This window comes from Bombina bombina, chromosome 3 (genome assembly GCF_027579735.1).
Source record: "Bombina bombina isolate aBomBom1 chromosome 3, aBomBom1.pri, whole genome shotgun sequence".
NCBI classification, from domain to species: Eukaryota; Metazoa; Chordata; class Amphibia; order Anura; family Bombinatoridae; genus Bombina; species Bombina bombina.
The window spans coordinates 1,293,501,100-1,293,521,321 of record NC_069501.1 but is presented as its reverse complement, the minus strand read 5'-3'; the positions used below and the strand labels follow the sequence as shown (position 1 = coordinate 1,293,521,321).

General features: G+C 44.7%; 1 protein-coding gene across 1 annotated transcript in view; it reads right to left on the bottom strand.

The window, feature by feature from the left end:
* Positions 1 to 454: 454 nt before the first annotated feature.
* LOC128652765 (transient receptor potential cation channel subfamily M member 2) overlaps positions 455 to 20,222 on the bottom strand; it is a 1,288,705-nt gene continuing 1,268,937 nt past the window's right edge. Inside the window, exon 29 of the mRNA XM_053705696.1 lies at positions 455 to 649. Within this exon, the coding sequence (XP_053561671.1) occupies positions 524 to 649 (126 nt within the window). The 3' untranslated portion in view covers positions 455 to 523. The remainder of the gene's footprint in view (positions 650 to 20,222) is intronic.

Sequence of the window (20,222 nt, the reverse complement as noted above, 5' to 3'; positions counted from 1 at the left end):
ACCAGCTCTGATCTGAGGTGCGCTTGTATGGTCAGTGAGGGAGCATGTGACCAGCTCTGATCTGAGGTGTGCTTGTATGGTCAGTGAGGGAGCGTGTGACCAGCTCTGATCTGAGGTGCGCTTGTATGGTCAGTGAGGGAGCATGTGACCAGCTCTGATCTGAGGTGTGCTTGTATGGTCAGTGAGGGAGCGTGTGACCAGCTCTGATCTGAGGTGTGCTTGTATGGTCAGTGAGGGAGCGTGTGACCAGCTCTGATCTGAGGTGTGCTTGTATGGTCAGTGAGGGAGCGTGTGACCAGCTCTGATCTGAGGTGCGCTTGTATGGTCAGTGAGGGAGCGTGTGACCAGCTCTGATCTGAGGTGTGCTTGTATGGTCAGTGAGGGAGCGTGTGACCAGCTCTGATCTGAGGTGTGCTTGTATGGTCAGTGAGGGAGCGTGTGACCAGCTCTGATCTGAGGTGCTCAGCTGTTTATTTAGGACTTGGTAACATGGCACAAATTGTTAGGAATCTTAGTCATGTGATCAGTAGTGAGCGTCAAGCTGTTCTGCTGCCCTCTGGAGAATGTCCTTCTCATTTGCGTACAGCGGGATTTTTCTGTCTAACAGTTGCCAGCGGACAGATAATGAGAAATCAGATTCATTTAAGTTCTATGGAAGAGAGAGAGAGTAACATTAGTTAGTGAGGATACAGACCTAACCCTGACAAGCGCACACTCAGTGTATCACACACTCAGCTCTCACCCTGACATACGCACACTCAGTGTATCACACACTCAGCTCTCACCCTGACATACGCACACTCAGTGTATCACACAATCAGCTCTCACCCTGACATACGCACACTCAGTGTATCACACACTCAGCTCTCACCCTGACATACGCACACTCAGTGTATCACACACTCAGCTCTCACCCTGACATACGCACACTCAGTGTATCACACACTCAGCTCTCACCCTGACATACGCACACTCAGTGTATCACACACTCAGCTCTCACCCTGACATACGCACACTCAGTGTATCACACACTCAGCTCTTACCCTGACATACGCACACTCAGTGTATCACACACTCAGCTCTCATCCTGACATACGCACACTCAGTGTATCACACACTCAGCTCTCACCCTGACATACGCACACTCAGTGTATCATGTAATCGGCTCTTACCCTAACATACGCACACTCAGTGTATCACACACTCAGCTCTTACCCTGACATACGCACACTCAGTGTATCAAACACTCAGCTCTTACCCTGACATACGCACACTCAGTGTATCACACACTCAGCTCTCGCCCTGACATACGCACACTCAGTGTATCACACACTCAGCTCTCACCCTGACATACGCACACTCAGTGTATCACACACTCAGCTCTCACCCTGACATACGCACACTCAGTGTATCACACACTCAGCTCTCATCCTGACATACGCACAGTCAGTGTATCATGTAATCAGCTCTTACCCTGACATACGCACACTCAGTGTATCACACACTCAGCTCTCACCCTGACATACGCACACTCAGTGTATCACACACTCAGCTCTCACCCTGACATACGCACACTCAGTGTATCATGTAATCGGCTCTTACCCTAACATACGCACACTCAGTGTATCACACACTCAGCTCTTACCCTGACATACGCACACTCAGTGTATCACACACTCAGCTCTTACCCTGACATACGCACACTCAGTGTATCACACACTCAGCTCTCGCCCTGACATACGCACACTCAGTGTATCACACACTCAGCTCTCACCCTGACATACGCACACTCAGTGTATCACACACTCAGCTCTCACCCTGACATACGCACACTCAGTGTATCACACACTCAGCTCTCATCCTGACATACGCACACTCAGTGTATCACAGACTCAGCACTCACCCTGACATACGCACACTCAGTGTATCACACACTCAGCTCTCACCCTGACATACGCACACTCAGTGTATCATGTAATCAGCTCTTACCCTGACATACGCACACTCAGTGTATCATGTAATCAGCTCTTACCCTGACATACGCACACTCAGTGTATCACACACTCAGCTCTCACCCTGACATACGCACACTCAGTGTATCACACACTCAGCTCTCGCCCTGACATACGCACACTCAGTGTATCACACACTCAGCTCTTACCCTGACATACGCACACTCAGTGTATCACACACTCAGCTCTCACCCTGACATACGCACACTCAGTGTATCACACACTCAGCTCTCGCCCTGACATACGCACACTCAGTGTATCACACACTCAGCTCTCACCCTGACATACGCACACTCAGTGTATCATGCAATCAGCTCTTACCCTGACATACGCACACTCAGTGTATCACACACTCAGCTCTCATCCTGACATACGCACACTCAGTGTATCACACACTCAGCTCTCGCCCTGACATACGCACACTCAGTGTATCACACACTCAGCTCTCACCCTGACATACGCACACTCAGTGTATCATGTAATCAGCTCTTACCCTGACATACGCACACTCAGTGTATCATGTAATCAGCTCTTACCCTGACATACGCACACTCAGTGTATCACACACTCAGCTCTCGCCCTGACATATGCACACTCAGTGTATCACACACTCAGCTCTCTCCCTGACATACGCACACTCAGTGTATCACACACTCAGCTCTTACCCTGACATACGCACACTCAGTGTATCACACACTCAGCTCTCACCCTGACATACGCACACTCAGTGTATCACACACTCAGCTCTCACCCTGACATACACACACTCAGTGTATCACACACTCAGCTCTCACCCTGACATACGCACACTCAGTGTATCACACACTCAGCTCTCACCCTGACATACGCACACTCAGTGTATCACACACTCAGCTCTCACCCTGACATACGCACACTCAGTGTATCACACACTCAGCTCTCACCCTGACATACGCACACTCAGTGTATCACACACTCAGCTCTCATCCTGACATACGCACACTCAGTGTATCACAGACTCAGCTCTCACCCTGACATACACACACTCAGTGTATCACAAACACAGCTCTCGCCCTGACATGCGCACACTCAGTGTATCACACACTCGGTGTATCACACACTCAGCTCTCACCCTGACATACGCACACTCAGTGTATCATGCAATCAGCTCTTACCCTGACATACGCACACTCAGTGTATCACACACTCAGCTCTCACCCTGACATACGCACACTCAGTGTATCACACACTCAGCTCTCGCCCTGACATATGCACACTCAGTGTATCACACACTCAGCTCTCATCCTGACATACGCACACTCAGTGTATCACACACTCAGCTCTCGCCCTGACATACGCACACTCAGTGTATCACACACTCAGCTCTCGCCCTGACATACGCACACTCAGTGTATCACACACTCAGCTCTCGCCCTGACATACGCACACTCAGTGTATCACACACTCAGCTCTCATCCTGACATACGCACACTCAGTGTATCACACACTCAGCTCTCATCCTGACATATGCACACTCAGTGTATCACACACTCAGCTCTCACCCTGACATACGCACACTTAGTGTATCACACACTCAGCTCTTACTCTGACATACGCACACTCAGTGTATCACACACTCAGCTCTCACCCTGACATACGCACACTCAGTGTATCATGTAATCAGCTCTTACCCTGACATACGCACACTCAGTGTATCATGTAATCAGCTCTTACCCTGACATACGCACACTCAGTGTATCACACACTCAGCTCTCACCCTGACATACGCACACTCAGTGTATCACACACTCAGCTCTCGCCCTGACATACGCACACTCAGTGTATCACACACTCAGCTCTTACCCTGACATACGCACACTCAGTGTATCACACACTCAGCTCTCACCCTGACATACGCACACTCAGTGTATCACACACTCAGCTCTCGCCCTGACATACGCACACTCAGTGTATCACACACTCAGCTCTCACCCTGACATACGCACACTCAGTGTATCATGCAATCAGCTCTTACCCTGACATACGCACACTCAGTGTATCACACACTCAGCTCTCATCCTGACATACGCACACTCAGTGTATCACACACTCAGCTCTCACCCTGACATACGCACACTCAGTGTATCACACACTCAGCTCTCACCCTGACATACGCACACTCAGTGTATCATGTAATCAGCTCTTACCCTGACATACGCACACTCAGTGTATCATGTAATCAGCTCTTACCCTGACATACGCACACTCAGTGTATCACACACTCAGCTCTCGCCCTGACATATGCACACTCAGTGTATCACACACTCAGCTCTCTCCCTGACATACGCACACTTAGTGTATCACACACTCAGCTCTTACCCTGACATACGCACACTCAGTGTATCACACACTCAGCTCTCACCCTGACATACGCACACTCAGTGTATCACACACTCAGCTCTCACCCTGACATACACACACTCAGTGTATCACACACTCAGCTCTCACCCTGACATACGCACACTCAGTGTATCACACACTCAGCTCTCACCCTGACATACGCACACTCAGTGTATCACACACTCAGCTCTCACCCTGACATACGCACACTCAGTGTATCACACACTCAGCTCTCACCCTGACATACGCACACTCAGTGTATCACACACTCAGCTCTCATCCTGACATACGCACACTCAGTGTATCACAGACTCAGCTCTCACCCTGACATACACACACTCAGTGTATCACAAACACAGCTCTCGCCCTGACATGCGCACACTCAGTGTATCACACACTCGGTGTATCACACACTCAGCTCTCACCCTGACATACGCACACTCAGTGTATCATGCAATCAGCTCTTACCCTGACATACGCACACTCAGTGTATCACACACTCAGCTCTCACCCTGACATACGCACACTCAGTGTATCACACACTCAGCTCTCGCCCTGACATATGCACACTCAGTGTATCACACACTCAGCTCTCATCCTGACATACGCACACTCAGTGTATCACACACTCAGCTCTCGCCCTGACATACGCACACTCAGTGTATCACACACTCAGCTCTCGCCCTGACATACGCACACTCAGTGTATCACACACTCAGCTCTCGCCCTGACATACGCACACTCAGTGTATCACACACTCAGCTCTCATCCTGACATACGCACACTCAGTGTATCACACACTCAGCTCTCATCCTGACATATGCACACTCAGTGTATCACACACTCAGCTCTCACCCTGACATACGCACACTTAGTGTATCACACACTCAGCTCTTACTCTGACATACGCACACTCAGTGTATCACACACTCAGCTCTCACCCTGACATACGCACACTCAGTGTATCACACACTCAGCTCTCACCCTGACATACGCACACTCAGTGTATCACACACTCAGCTCTTACCCTGACATACGCACACTCAGTGTATCACACACTCAGCTCTTACCCTGACATACGCACACTCAGTGTATCATGTAATCAGCTCTTACCCTGACATATGCACACTCAGTGTATCACACACTCAGCTCTCACCCTGACATACGCACACTCAGTGTATCACACACTCAGCTCTCACCCTGACATATGCACACTTAGTGTATCACACACTCAGCTCTTACCCTGACATACGCACACTCAGTGTATCACACACTCAGCTCTTACCCTGACATACGCACACTCAGTGTATCACACACTCAGCTCTTACCCTGACATACGCACACTCAGTGTATCACACACTCAGCTCTTACCCTGACATACGCACACTCAATGTATCATGTAATCAGCTCTTACCCTGACATATGCACACTCAGTGTATCACACACTCAGCTCTCACCCTGACATACGCACACTCAGTGTATCACACACTCAGCTCTCACCCTGACATACGCACACTCAGTGTATCACACACTCAGCTCTCACCCTGACATACGCACACTTAGTGTATCATGTAATCAGCTCTTACCCTGACATACGCACACTTAGTGTATCACACACTCAGCTCTCACCCTGACATACGCACACTCAGTGTATCACACACTCAGCTCTCATCCTGACATACGCACACTTAGCGTATCATACACACAGCTCTCACCCTGACATACGCACACTCAGTGTATCACACACTCAGCTCTCACCCTGACATACGCACACTCAGTGTATCACGCACTCAGCTCTCACCCTGACATACGCACACTCAGTGTATCACACACTCAGCTCTCATCCTGACATACGCACACTTAGCGTATCATACACACAGCTCTCACCCTGACATACGCACACTCAGTGTATCACACACTCAGCTCTCACCCTGACATACGCACACTCAGTGTATCACACACTCAGCTCTCACCCTGACATACGCACACTTAGTGTATCATGTAATGAGCTCTCACCCTGACATACGCACACTCAGTGTATCACACACACAGCTCTCACCCTGACATATGCACACTCAGTGTATCACACACTCAGCTCTCACCCTGACATACGCACACTCAGTGTATCACACACTCAGCTCTCACCCTGACATACGCACACTCAGTGTATCACACACTCAGCTCTCACCCTGACATACGCACACTTAGTGTATCATGTAATCAGCTCTTACCCTGACATACGCACATTCAGTGTATCACACACTCAGCTCTCACCCTGACATACGCACACTCAGTGTATCACACACTCAGCTCTCATCCTGACATACGCACACTTAGCGTATCATACACACAGCTCTCACCCTGACATACGCACATTCAGTGTATCACTCACTCAGCTCTCACCCTGACATACGCACACTTAGTGTATCATGTAATCAGCTCTTACCCTGACATACGCACACTCAGTGTATCACACACTCAGCTCTCACTCTGACATACGCACACTCAGTGTATCACACACTCAGCTCTCACCCTGACATACGCACACTCAGTGTATCATGTAATCAGCTCTTACCCTGACATACGCATACTCGGTGTATAACACACTCAGCTCTCACCCTGACATACGCACACTCAGTGTATCACACACTCAGCTCTCGCCCTGACTTACGCACACTTAGCGTATCATACACACAGCTCTCACCCTGACATACGCACATTCAGTGTATCACACACTCAGCTCTCACCCTGACATACGCACACTTAGTGTATCATGTAATCAGCTCTTACCCTGACATACGCACACTCAGTGTATCACACACTCAGCTCTCACCCTGACATACGCACACTTAGTGTATCATGTAATCAGCTCTTACCCTGACATACGCACACTCAGTGTATCACACACTCAGCTCTTACCCTGACATACGCACACTCAGTGTATCACACACTCAGCTCTCACCCTGACATACGCACACTCAGTGTATCACACACTCAGCTCTCGCCCTGACTTACGCACACTCAGTGTATCACACACTTAGCTCTCGCTCTGACATAAGCACACTCAGTGTATCACACACACACAGCTCTCATCCTGACATAAGCACACTCAGTGAATCACACACTCAGCTCTCGCCCTGACATACGCACACTCAGTGTATCACACACTCAGCTCTCACTCTGACATACACACACTCAGTGTATCACACACTCAGCTCTCGCCCTGACTTACGCACACTTAGCGTATCAGACACACAGCTCTCACCCTGACATACACACACTCAGCGAATCACACACTCAGCTCTCGCCCTGACATACGCACACTCAGTGTATCACACACTCAGCTCTCACTCTGACATACACACACTCAGCTCTCGCCCTGACTTACGCACACTTAGCGTATCAGACACACAGCTCTCACCCTGACATACACACACTCAGCGAATCACACACTCAGCTCTCGCCCTGACATACGCACACTCATTGTATCACACACTCAGCTCTCACTCTGACATACACACACTCAGTGTATCACACACTCAGCTCTCGCCCTGACTTACGCACACTTAGCGTATCATGTAATCAGCTCTTACCCTGACATACACGTTCATCTTGTCGTATTTCTAATGTCCCTGCTATGTTTGAAATATATGTTTTCCTTAAAGAGATAGAACGTTAATAAAATGTTTTCTGTGTCTTTAAAAGTTTGATATATGTTAAAATTGCTGAATGTTGGGAGTGAATTTAGGGTATGCAAGTTGATATAAGTTTGTGTGTGTATCGCTGCAAAAGCTGATCTTTGTGCTTTTTTATCTGTGTTTTCTGACTGGTAATTATTCAGGCTAGAGCTGTGTGTGTGTATCAGCGTTCCTTAGCTAATCAATCGAACGCTGTAATGATTTGCTTGAAGTGTTATTGCTGTAACGTGATTTTAAAGTCATGTAATAATAAAAATGTGTACAATGCTTAATTCTGTGTGCCAGTAATAGGATTGATGAGATATTTGATGTGTCTAAGGCATATAAAAATATATTGTTTTTGCAAGTGAACTAACTAAGGCCTAGATTTGGAGTTTGGCGTTAGCCGTGAAAACCAGCGTTAGAGGCTCCTAACGCTGGTTTTAGGCTACCTCCGGTATTTGGAGTCACTCAAAATAGGGTCTAACGCTCACTTTTCAGCCGCGACTTTTCCATACCGCAGATCCCCTTACGTCAATTGCGTATCCTATCTTTTCAATGGGATCTTTCTAACTCCGGTATTTAGAGTCGTGGCTGAAGTGAGCGTTAGACATCTAACGACAAAACTCCAGCCGCAGGAAAAAAGTCAGTAGTTAAGAGCTTTCTGGGCTAACGTCGGTTTATAAAGCTCTTAACTACTGTGCTCTAAAGTACACTAACACCCATAAACTACCTATGTACCCCTAAACCGAGGTCCCCCCACATCGCCGCCACTCGATTAAATTTTTTTAACCCCTAATCTGCCGACCACCACCTACGTTATCCTTATGTACCCCTAATCTGCTGCCCCTAACACCGCCGACCCCTGTATTATATTTATTAACCCCTAACCTGCCCCCCACAACGTCGCCACCAGCTACCTACAATAATTAACCCCTAATCTGCCGACCGCAAAGCGCCTCCACCTACGTTATACTTATGTACCCCTAATCTGCTGCCCCTAACACCGCCGACCCCTATATTATATTTATTAACCCCTAATCTGCCCCCCTCAACGTCGCCTCCACCTGCCTACACTTATTAACCCCTAATCTGCCGAGCGGACCGCACCGCTATTATTATAAAGTTATTAACCCCTAATCCGCCTCACTAACCCTATAATAAATAGTATTAACCCCTAATCTGCCCTCCCTAACATTGCCGACACCTAACTTCAAAAATTAACCCCTAATCTGCCGACTGGAGCTCACCGCTATTCTAATAAATGTATTAACCCCTAAAGCTAAGTCTAACCCTAACACTAACACCCCCCTAAATTAAATATAATTTAAATCTAACGAAATTAATTAACTCTTATTAAATAAATGATTCCTATTTAAAGCTAAATACTTACCTGTAAAATACATCCTAATATAGCTACAATATAAATTATAATTACATTGTAGCTATTTTAGGATTTATATTTATTTTACAGGTAACTTTGTATTTATTTTAACCAGGTACAATAGCTATTAAATAGTTAGGATTTATTTTACAAGTAATTTTGTAATTATTTTAGCTATTAAATAGTTCTTAACCTAAGTTACAATTAAACCTAACACTACACTATCAATAAATTAATTAAATACAATTCCTACAAATAAATACAATTAAATAAACTTGCTAAAGTACAAAAAATAAAAAAGAACTAAGTTACAAAAAATTAAAAAAATATTTACAAACATAAGAAAAATATTACAACAATTTTAAACTAATTACACCTACTCTAAGCCCCCTAATAAAATAACAAAGCCCCCCAAAATAAAAAAATGCCCTACCCTATTCTAAATTACTAAAGTTCAAAGCTCTTTTACCTTACCAGCCCTGAACAGGGCCTTTTGCGGGGCATGCCCCAAGAAGTTCAGCTCTTTTGCCTGTAAAAAAAAACATACAATACCCAAGCCCCCCAACATTACAACCCACCACCCACATACCCCTAATCTAACCCAAACCCCCCTTAAATAAACCTAACACTAAGCCCCTGAAGATCTTCCTACCTTGTCTTCACCTCACCGGGTTCACCGATCTGTCCAGAAGAGCTCCTCCGATGTCCTGATCCAAGCCCAAGCGGGGGGCTGAAGAGGTCCATGATCCGGCTGAAGTCTTCATCCAAGCGGGGCAGAAGAGGTCTTCCATCCGATTGAAGTCTTCATCCAAGCGGCATGTTCTATGGTCATCCATCCGGAGCGGAGCGGCAGGATCCTGAAGACCTCCGACGCGGAACATCCATCCTGGCCGACGACTGAACGACGAATGACGGTTCCTTTAAATGACGTCATCCAAGATGGCGTCCCTCGAATTCCGATTGGCTGATAGGATTCTATCAGCCAATCAGAATTAAGGTAGGAATATTCTGATTGGCTGATGGAGTCAGCCAATCAGAATCAAGTTCAATCCGATTGGCTGATCCGATCAGCCAATCAGATTGAGCTCGCATTCTATTGGCTGATCGGAACAGCCAATAGAATGTGAGCTCAATCTGATTGAGCCAATCGGATTGAACTTGATTCTGATTGGCTGATTCCATCAGCCAATCAGAATATTCCTACCTTAATTCTGATTGGCTGATAGAATCCTATCAGCCAATCGGAATTCGAGGGACGCCATCTTGGATGACGTCATTTAAAGGAACCGTCATTCGTCGTTCAGTCGTCGGCCAGGATGGATGTTCCGCGTCGGAGGTCTTCAGGATCCTGCCGCTTCGCTCCGGATGGATGACCATAGAAGATCCCGCATGGATGAAGACTTCAATCGGATGGAAGACCTCTTCTGCCCCGCTTGGATGAAGACTTCAGCCGGATCATGGACCTCTTCAGCCCCCCGCTTGGGCTTGGATCAGGACATCTGAGGAGCTCTTCTGGACAGATCGGTGAACCCGGTGAGGTGAAGACAAGGTAGGAAGATCTTCAGGGGCTTAGTGTTAGGTTTATTTAAGGGGGGTTTGGGTTAGATTAGGGGTATGTGGGGGGTGGGTTGTAATGTTGGGGGGCTTGGGTATTGTATGTTTTTTTTTACAGGCAAAAGAGCTGAACTTCTTGGGGCATGCCCCGCAAAGGGCCCTGTTCAGGGCTGGTAAGGTAAAAGAGCTTTGAACTTTAGTAATCTAGAATAGGGTAGGGCATTTTTTTTATTTTGGGGGGCTTTGTTATTTAATTAGGGGGCTTAGAGTAGGTGTAATTAGTTTAAAATTGTTGTAATATTTTTCTTATGTTTGTAAATATTTTTTAATTTTTTGTAACTTAGTTCTTTTTTATTTTTTTGTACTTTAGCAAGTTTATTTAATTGTATTTATTTGTAGGAATTGTATTTAATTAATTTATTGATAGTGTAGTGTTAGGTTAATTGTAGGTAATTGTAGGTAGTTTATTTAATTAATTTATTGATAGTGTAGTGTTAGGTTTAATTGTAACTTAGGTTAGGATTTATTTTACAGGTAATTTTGTAATTATTTTAGCTATTAAATAGTTCTTAACTATTTAATAGCTATTGTACCTAGTTAAAATAAATACAAAGTTACCTGTAAAATAAATATTAATCCTAAAATAGCTATAATATAATTATAATTTATATTGTAGCTATATTAGGATTTATTTTACAGGTAAGTATTTAGCTTTAAATAGGAATAATTTATTTAATAAGAGTTAATTAATTTCGTTAGATTTAAATTATATTTAACTTAGGGGGGTGTTAGTGTTAGGGTTAGACTTAGCTTTAGGGGTTAATACATTTATTAGAATAGCGGTGAGCTCCAGTCGGCAGATTAGGGGTTAATGTTTGAAGTTAGGTGTCGGCGATGTTAGGGAGGGCAGATTAGGGGTTAATACTATTTATTATAGGGTTAGTGAGGGGGATTAGGGGTTAATAACTTTATAACAATAGCGGGGCGGTCCGGTCGGCAGATTAGGGGTTAATAAGTGTAGGCAGGTGGAGGCGACGTTGTGGGGGGCAGATTAGGGGTTAATAAATATAATATAGGGGTCGGCGATGTTAGGGCAGCAGATTAGGAGTACATAGGGATAATGTAAGTAGCGGCGGTTTACGGAGCGGCAGATTTGAGGTTAATAATAATATGCAGGGGTCAGCGATAGCGGGGGCGGCAGATTAGGGGTTAATAAGTGTAAGGTTAGGGGTGTTTAGACTCGGGGTACATGTTAGAGTGTTAGGTGCAGACGTAGGAAGTGTTTCTGCATAGCAAACAATGGGGCTGCGTTAGGAGCTGAACGCGGCTTTTTTGCAGGTGTTAGGTTTTTTTTCAGCTCAAACAGCTCCATTGTTTCCTATGGGGGAATCGTGCACGAGCACGTTTTTGAGGCTGGCCGCTTGCGTAAGCAACTCTGGTATCGAGAGTTGAAGCTGCGTTAAATATGCTCTACGCTCCTTTTTTGGAGCCTAACGCAGCCTTTATGTGGACTCTCAATACCAGAGTTATTTTTATGGTGCGGCCAGAAAAAAGCCGGCGTTAGCTACGCGGGTCGTTACCGACAAAACTCCAAATCTAGGCCTAAGGAATTTGTAAGTGCGATGATGGGCTTGATTTTAAGTCTGGTAAATACAAAAGAGTTTTTTTCTGGCAAGTGATTAATAGGTTGATTTAAGTATGTCCAAGATTTATGCAAGGAGTTTGTGATAAAAGAGAAAAGAAAAGACTATACGCTGTATGTTATTTAATGTATCTAAAGTATTTGGGCCTGTTTCTTTTGCAAGTAGAGTAATTCCGTAGAGTTTTAATATAATCTGCTAACATATTACTGTGTAATATTATTTATGCTTTGATAGCTCTCATTTAAATATATGCAGATTATGATACAGTAAAGAAGTAAAATTTTAATGGTAAATAATACAATTTTCCTAATCATGGCTAGGTTATATATGTAATAACTTAAATTATGCTTACCTGCTAATTTTATTTTCTTCTGACAGGAAGAGTCCACAGCTGCATTCATTACTTTTGGGAATTCAGAACCAGGCCACCAGGAGGAGGCAAAGACACCCCTGCCAAAGGCTTAAATACCTCCCCCACTTCCCTCATCCCCCAGTAATTATGCCAAGGGAACAAGGAACAGTAGGAGAAATATCAGGGTGAAAAAGATACCAGAAGAACAAAAAAAAAAATACATCCGCCCCATAGATAAAATGCAGGGGGGGGGGGAGTGGTGGACTCTTCCCGTCAGAGGAAAAGAAAATTATCAGGTAAGCATAATTTTTTTTTTTTCTTAAACGGATACTCAGTGTATTACACACACAGCTCTCATCCTGACATACGCATACTCAGTGTATTACAAACACAGCTCTCACCCTGACATACGCACACTCAGTGTATTACACACACAGCTCTCATCCTGACATACGCATACTCAGTGTATTACACACACAGCTCTCACCCTGACATACGCACACTCAGTGTATTACACACACAGCTCTCATCCTGACATACGCATACTCAGTGTATTACACATAGCTCTCATCCTGACTTACGCACACTGAGTGTATTACACACACAGCTCTTGCCCTGACATACGCACACTCAGTGTATCACACACTCAGCTCTCGCCCTGACATACGTACACTCAGTGTATCACACACTCAGCTCTCACTCTGACATACACACACTCAGTGTATCACACACTCAGCTCTCGCCCTGACTTACGCACACTCAGTGTATCACACACTTAGCTCTCGCTCTGACATAAGCACACTCAGTGTATCACACACACAGCTCTCATCCTGACATAAGCACACTCAGTGAATCACACACTCAGCTCTCGCCCTGACATACGCACACTCAGTGTATCACACACTCAGCTCTCACTCTGACATACACACACTCAGTGTATCACACACTCAGCTCTCGCCCTGACTTACGCACACTTAGCGTATCGGACACACAGCTCTCACCCTGACATACACGTTCATCTTGTCGTATTTCTAATGTCCCTGCTATGTTTGAAATATATGTTTTCCTTAAAGAGATAGAACGTTAATAAAATGTTTTCTGTGTCTTTAAAAGTTTGATATATGTTAAAATTGCTGAATGTTGGGAGTGAATTTAGGGTATGCAAGTTGATATAAGTTTGTGTGTGTATCGCTGCAAAAGCTGATCTTTGTGCTTTTTTATCTGTGTTTTCTGACTGGTAATTATTCAGGCTAGAGCTGTGTGTGTGTATCAGCGTTCCTTAGCTAATCAATCGAACGCTGTAATGATTTGCTTGAAGTGTTATTGCTGTAACGTGATTTTAAAGTCATGTAATAATAAAAATGTGTACAATGCTTAATTCTGTGTGCCAGTAATAGGATTGATGAGATATTTGATGTGTCTAAGGCATATAAAAATATATTGTTTTTGCAAGTGAACTAACTAAGGAATTTGGAAGTGCGATGATGGGCGTGATTTTAAGTCTGGTAAATACAAAAGAGTTTTTTTCTGGCAAGTGATTAATAGGTTGATTTAAGTATGTCCAAGATTTATGCAAGGAGTTTGTGATAAAAGAGAAAAGAAAAGACTATACGCTGTATGTTATTTAATGTATCTAAAGTATTTGGGCCTGTTTCTTTTGCAAGTAGAGTAATTCCGTAGAGTTTTAATATAATCTGCTAACATATTACTGTGTAATATTATTTATGCTTTGATAGCTCTCATTTAAATATATGCAGATTATGATACAGTAAAGAAGTAAAATTTTAATGGTAAATAATACAATTTTCCTAATCATGGCTAGGTTATATATGTAATAACAAATTATGCTTACCTGATAATTTTATTTTCTTCTGACAGGAAGAGTCCACATCTGCATTCATTACTTTTGGGAAAACAATACCCAAGCTATAGAGGACACTGAATACAAACAAAGGGCGTGTACAGAAGGCGGCCCCTTCGAAGGGCACCACAGTCTGAAATTACCCAACACCCAATAAAAAAACTGTATCACTAGAAAACAAGGGGTAAAAACCTGAAAGAACCAAGTAACTGCCCATCAGTAAAACAACCTGCAAGGCCATGCTAGAGACCACTCAGAATCACTAGATTACACTGAGCACAAGGCCTCTGAGGAGCTAAGCCCCACAGGCTCTCGGCTCCCATGAAACGTACGCCCGACCCGAAGGAAGAGAACCTCCATCTACCCCCGAGGACCCAATAAGAGATCCAAAGGACCACCAACAAAGGTAAGAAGAAACCTCAAAAGACCAAAGCAAACCCAAGGTTGCTACAAGACCACCGCCCAGGGAAATGAACTCCCTAGAAGGACAAGGACCAGAGAGAAACTCCACACCCATGAAAGAGCGATCACGAGGAAGAACAAAGGTCCACCCTCAGAACCATGACACAGCACCATATAACCTACGGTGCTCCAAGGAAGCCGCAAGCTTCCCACTGTACCTTAGTCTACACAACCACTATACTAATCAAACATAGGTAGGCTAACTGTCCTAGCAGAGAACACAGAGCCACCACTGAACAGGAACTTGCAAGGTCCAGTCTCAAGGCAGAAAAGCTGACCCTAAGCCATCGTGGGACACCATCCCATCCCACAGAGAAATGCGTCCAACACCAGCAGCAAATGCAACCAGTGGAGGGATGGACACCAAGAACCCCCCACCAAAGGTAGCAGAACAGGAGCAACTGAAAGTACACGGTCAAGACTCAACAGAGCAGACACATCCCCGACCCCCACTCCAAGGTAACGGACCCAGCCCAAAAGGCTGGCACTGACTAAAAACATAGAATACAAAATTCTCTGAACCAGACCTCTGGAAGAGAGAGGGCCTAAGAGGAAACAAAACCCATGGAGAACAACTCTGACAGTTACTTAAATCTGGCATGCTACCACAAAGCCATGACAGAAACTACGGGTTTGAGTTCCAGAACCCCTACACAGCTCCCTTCCCTGAAGAAGGGACACTCCCAAAAAGGAAGATAGAGCACTGATCTACAGTGTCCTAGTACCAGAATCCAGCCCCATGACCTTGTGCATGCAAGGAAGGGAATGAACCACTCAGAAACGAGTAGATAAGGACCTTCGGGGCCTCAACGGATACTGTGATACTTACAAAACCTCCCAAAAAAAGGGCAAATGCAAAGGATCCGCATCCCTAGCTATAGGCATGGAGAAGAGGATGTAGAGAATGGTAAAAACCATACCAATTGAGAAGAGACCATTCAGCCATTACCGCCAGTTCAGTTTATACAAGGAACCACAAGCCCACATCAAGGTGTAATAGCTGTCCTTGAGGACAATTGTAGGATCCCGCCTGAGAGATAGTAAAACCGTCAGGCAGCTACCAAATCTCCCATGAGAGACAAAACTGAGCCCCCTGAAGGGACAAGCAGATGTGCCAAAACCTAAGGATTGAAACTGAACCGCCCAGGACCGAATCCAGAATCTGGACCCCAAAATCCCAGGCAAGAGAACATGGCCATAAGCTAGACCCCCAGAAACCAGGACCGGCCGAATGTTCTAGCCCCTGAGGAACCATCAAGCTGCCTCATAGGGAGGAGTGCACCCTGGGCAGTGCATCCCACATCCCAATGTCCTCGCAATAGACTCAGACCAAATAGCCTAGAAGGACATCTTATCAGGCCTAAGAAGATGGTAACCAGCACCCGGAGGTGGATCTGAACCCAGGACCCTCTGCTTGCAAGCCCAAAGAGCTAGATCTCCTAGAGGGTCAAAGGTTAACACCCCCCCCCCCCCATGGATTACAAGGGACAGGCTCCAAACAAGCTCTTAGGTTGAGAAGATGACATAATCTCCAAAGATCTTTACAGGATCAGCCTCCCAGAAATCCCTGTACCGCACAAGGAAAAACAATGGGAGCCTCACAACTCCTGGCAGACCAACTGACCAGGGGAAAATGCAGAGGAAAAAATGGGATATTACCCAAACCCCTGTGCTCCCATATATGAGAGCGAGCAAGCGAGATATTGAAAAGGAAGGAGGACATGCCAGAACTTCCAGACACAAATTACCCGACCACCCAAGAAGGGAAAAAAGCATCCACAGCAACCTACGAGTGGTACTGTGACTAGGCCACAAGAATAGACATCCAGAAGATACCAAGAGTTAAAATGAAAATCGACATCCAATCTGGTACCCCAGACGTCCAGAGGCCATCCAAACCTCCAAACTATAAGGGAATGGAGAACTTCGGTTCCGAGTCCAAAGGACCTCCAGAACCCACGATGAAGCCTTAGAAGAATCTGAGCCCGGAACCCTCAACATTAGGACAAACTGAACATCCAGCACCCAACAGGATAACCAGCACACCGGCACAACGTGGGTGACATGAACAGCAAAGACAGCAGCTAGCGCCCAACCAGTACCTGCCTGGTACAAGGATACTCTGGAACTGTCCAAGGATCAAGAAAAAGCCCCAGCAGGGATCGATAACATAAAATATAAACATAACTATGTCTTTATATAGTATTGCGCAACTTCCGAGGAAGTGCCCATGTGACCACAAAATTCCAAGTATCAATTCCAGAGAAGAAATGTTCCCAAAATGGAAAATTTTAACAGACATGAGCTTCTTAAAACAAATCAAACACATCCTAACCAGATCAAATAAAATGAAGGCAGCACCCATGGGTGAACGCCCAAAGAAAAAGGGCACGCTAACAGGACCAGCCGATCAGAGGCCCCATTCTCCCAAGCTCAGACCTGGAATAGATACTTAAAAAGAAAAGAAAAACGGAGACATCAAGGAGATTGGCTTCATCCCCATACGTCTAACCCAGTTTTCCATCCGGCACAGAAGACTGAGGATCCCACTAGGACTGGAATGCTCCAGCACTGCCAAAACATGCCTTAGAAGGACACGAAGATGTGCCAGTCTATAACGGAAGGCAAAATGATCCCCTGCCAGATTGATGGACGACCTCAGCCCCGAGGGTGGGGCCCCTGAAGCCTCAGAGGCCATTGCTTCCCCAGGAGGCTGAACTTAATCAGGCGATCTCACGCTCGACGGGCCCTGGTTAACAGAGCACGGACAGTATCTTAAAAATACTTCTCTTGGGAGATATAAATGTGCCAGCACCATAGATATGGCCATGCGGAACTGTGCTGTAACCTCTGGAGAAAACAAGCCACCTTCCGGAGAAGGAGTAACTCTAAAGCAGCAGTCGGAACATATTTGCTGGGCATGGATAACCGGGGCCATTTAATACTCTTTGCAAGAAGTATACGCCGAGTCGGAGATATACGTCTCTAAAAAATCTAAATTCTCCATATAACTTGGAGATTGCAATTATGGTCAAACACTAAATGGCACCTTACAACCCCAATGGCTGGGGCACTCACCACCTCCTGTAAACTGGCCAACTAACGAACAGACTCTCTCCGTCACCACTCGTTTAGAGTACGGAAATGGAATACAACGTGACCACACCCGGTCATGAGTTGCACTGTGTAATCCAAAAAAAAAAATCTGGATATCTGTGAATGGAGATCACAAAAAAGAGGGCACCTCCTAGTATAATACTGCGAGTTTAACCAACAATGGCAAATCTTGAGAGAGAAAATATACTCACAAAATGAGCAGCACCAATGTGCTAAGTGACGCAAGCTGAGATATCACAGTTTCCCAGCAAACTGATCCTCAAGAGGATGTAGGGGCTCGGAAGTGCCCAGATAAGGTCCAGGTAAGACTCAGGCTTCCATAAAGTTCAGCAAACTTTTATTAAAACCAGTAATATAAAACCAATGGGTGAGTACATTACCCAAAGTGTATAAAAACAAAGTTTCAAACAGATTGCAACGCGTTTCTCAGCTGTGCTAGCTGTTTAATCAGGCATCTGTTGACATGATGGAAGCTCTGGATTTTATATCTCCCTTACCTAATCCCTAATTGGTTCCTCCCACTCCCTAATTGAACAGGTGCTTGGTCAGTGAAACACCTATCATTGAGTTACCTATCTCACATGTGTATATTTATATATATATATATATATATATATATATATATATATATATATATATGTACACTAAAAACAAAATACAGTTTTGAAAATTGCCATTTCATAAATCAACATCACATAACAATATAATCCATAGTATGCCTAGAATATGCGATCCTTACTTATTCCTTACATATATGTATGATGATATATCCCTAAGCTAAACCTGCTACACCTTTATGACAAAACTAAGCCATCATATATTTACACTGCTACAATGTGTGAGTAGCAAACTTGACAAATATATACATTGTAATGATGCTTTAATCCTGTAATAAATAACTAATATGGTGCACAAATCGCCAGCACTCGCCCTTCTCTCTATGGCTGTATCAACGTTTAGCCCCAAATGTTTTGTCACTTGACGTTATTGTATGAACAACTCCCTTATTACCGGGTCAATGTCAAATCTAATCTACCATTATATAACTTGACAAAGTGTTTGAAGGTCGAATATGGCCTGCATAATGCAGCCCTTTACCTCTTACTTCCTTGTATTCCTGCTTTAGGACCATATATATCACCATTTCTGTTTGTTTGGTTATGCTGGATAAGATGGGTTACTGTGTACGATAGAGGGATGTGTATCAGGAAATGAAAGGCATACGAGTGATCTATGTTGAGATTGGTTAGTGTTTGCTAATGAGGGGTGTGATATTAAGCGTGTCTAAGGATATGTTAGTGATACTCGTGAACCAGTGACATGTTTTCTGACCTATAAAATGATATGGCATATTAGTGAGAATGTGAGTGTAAAAATATACTAACACACCAATCAGAACACCCCTTTTTTCCATACCTCTTAATCATTATAAGAATGCACATGAATCACGTAGTTGACCACACCCCATACCCTCTGTGCACACAATCCCATTAATAAGGAATTAACCAATAACGGAATCTTTTAGAAACAGGGACATAATACACTTTATTTTTACACTCACATTCTCACTAATAAATATGCCATATAATTTTACAGCGATAGAGAGAAGGGCGAGTGCTGGCAATCAGCAAAAACTTTGTACACCATCGCCTATATTACGAGTTGTGCGTTAAGGTAAAAAAGTAGCGTTAACAGGTCCTAACGCTGCTTTTTTACACCTGCTGGTATTACGAGTTGTGGCGGAGGGCGATCTTAAAATCTACGATCTCCGCTGGTATAAC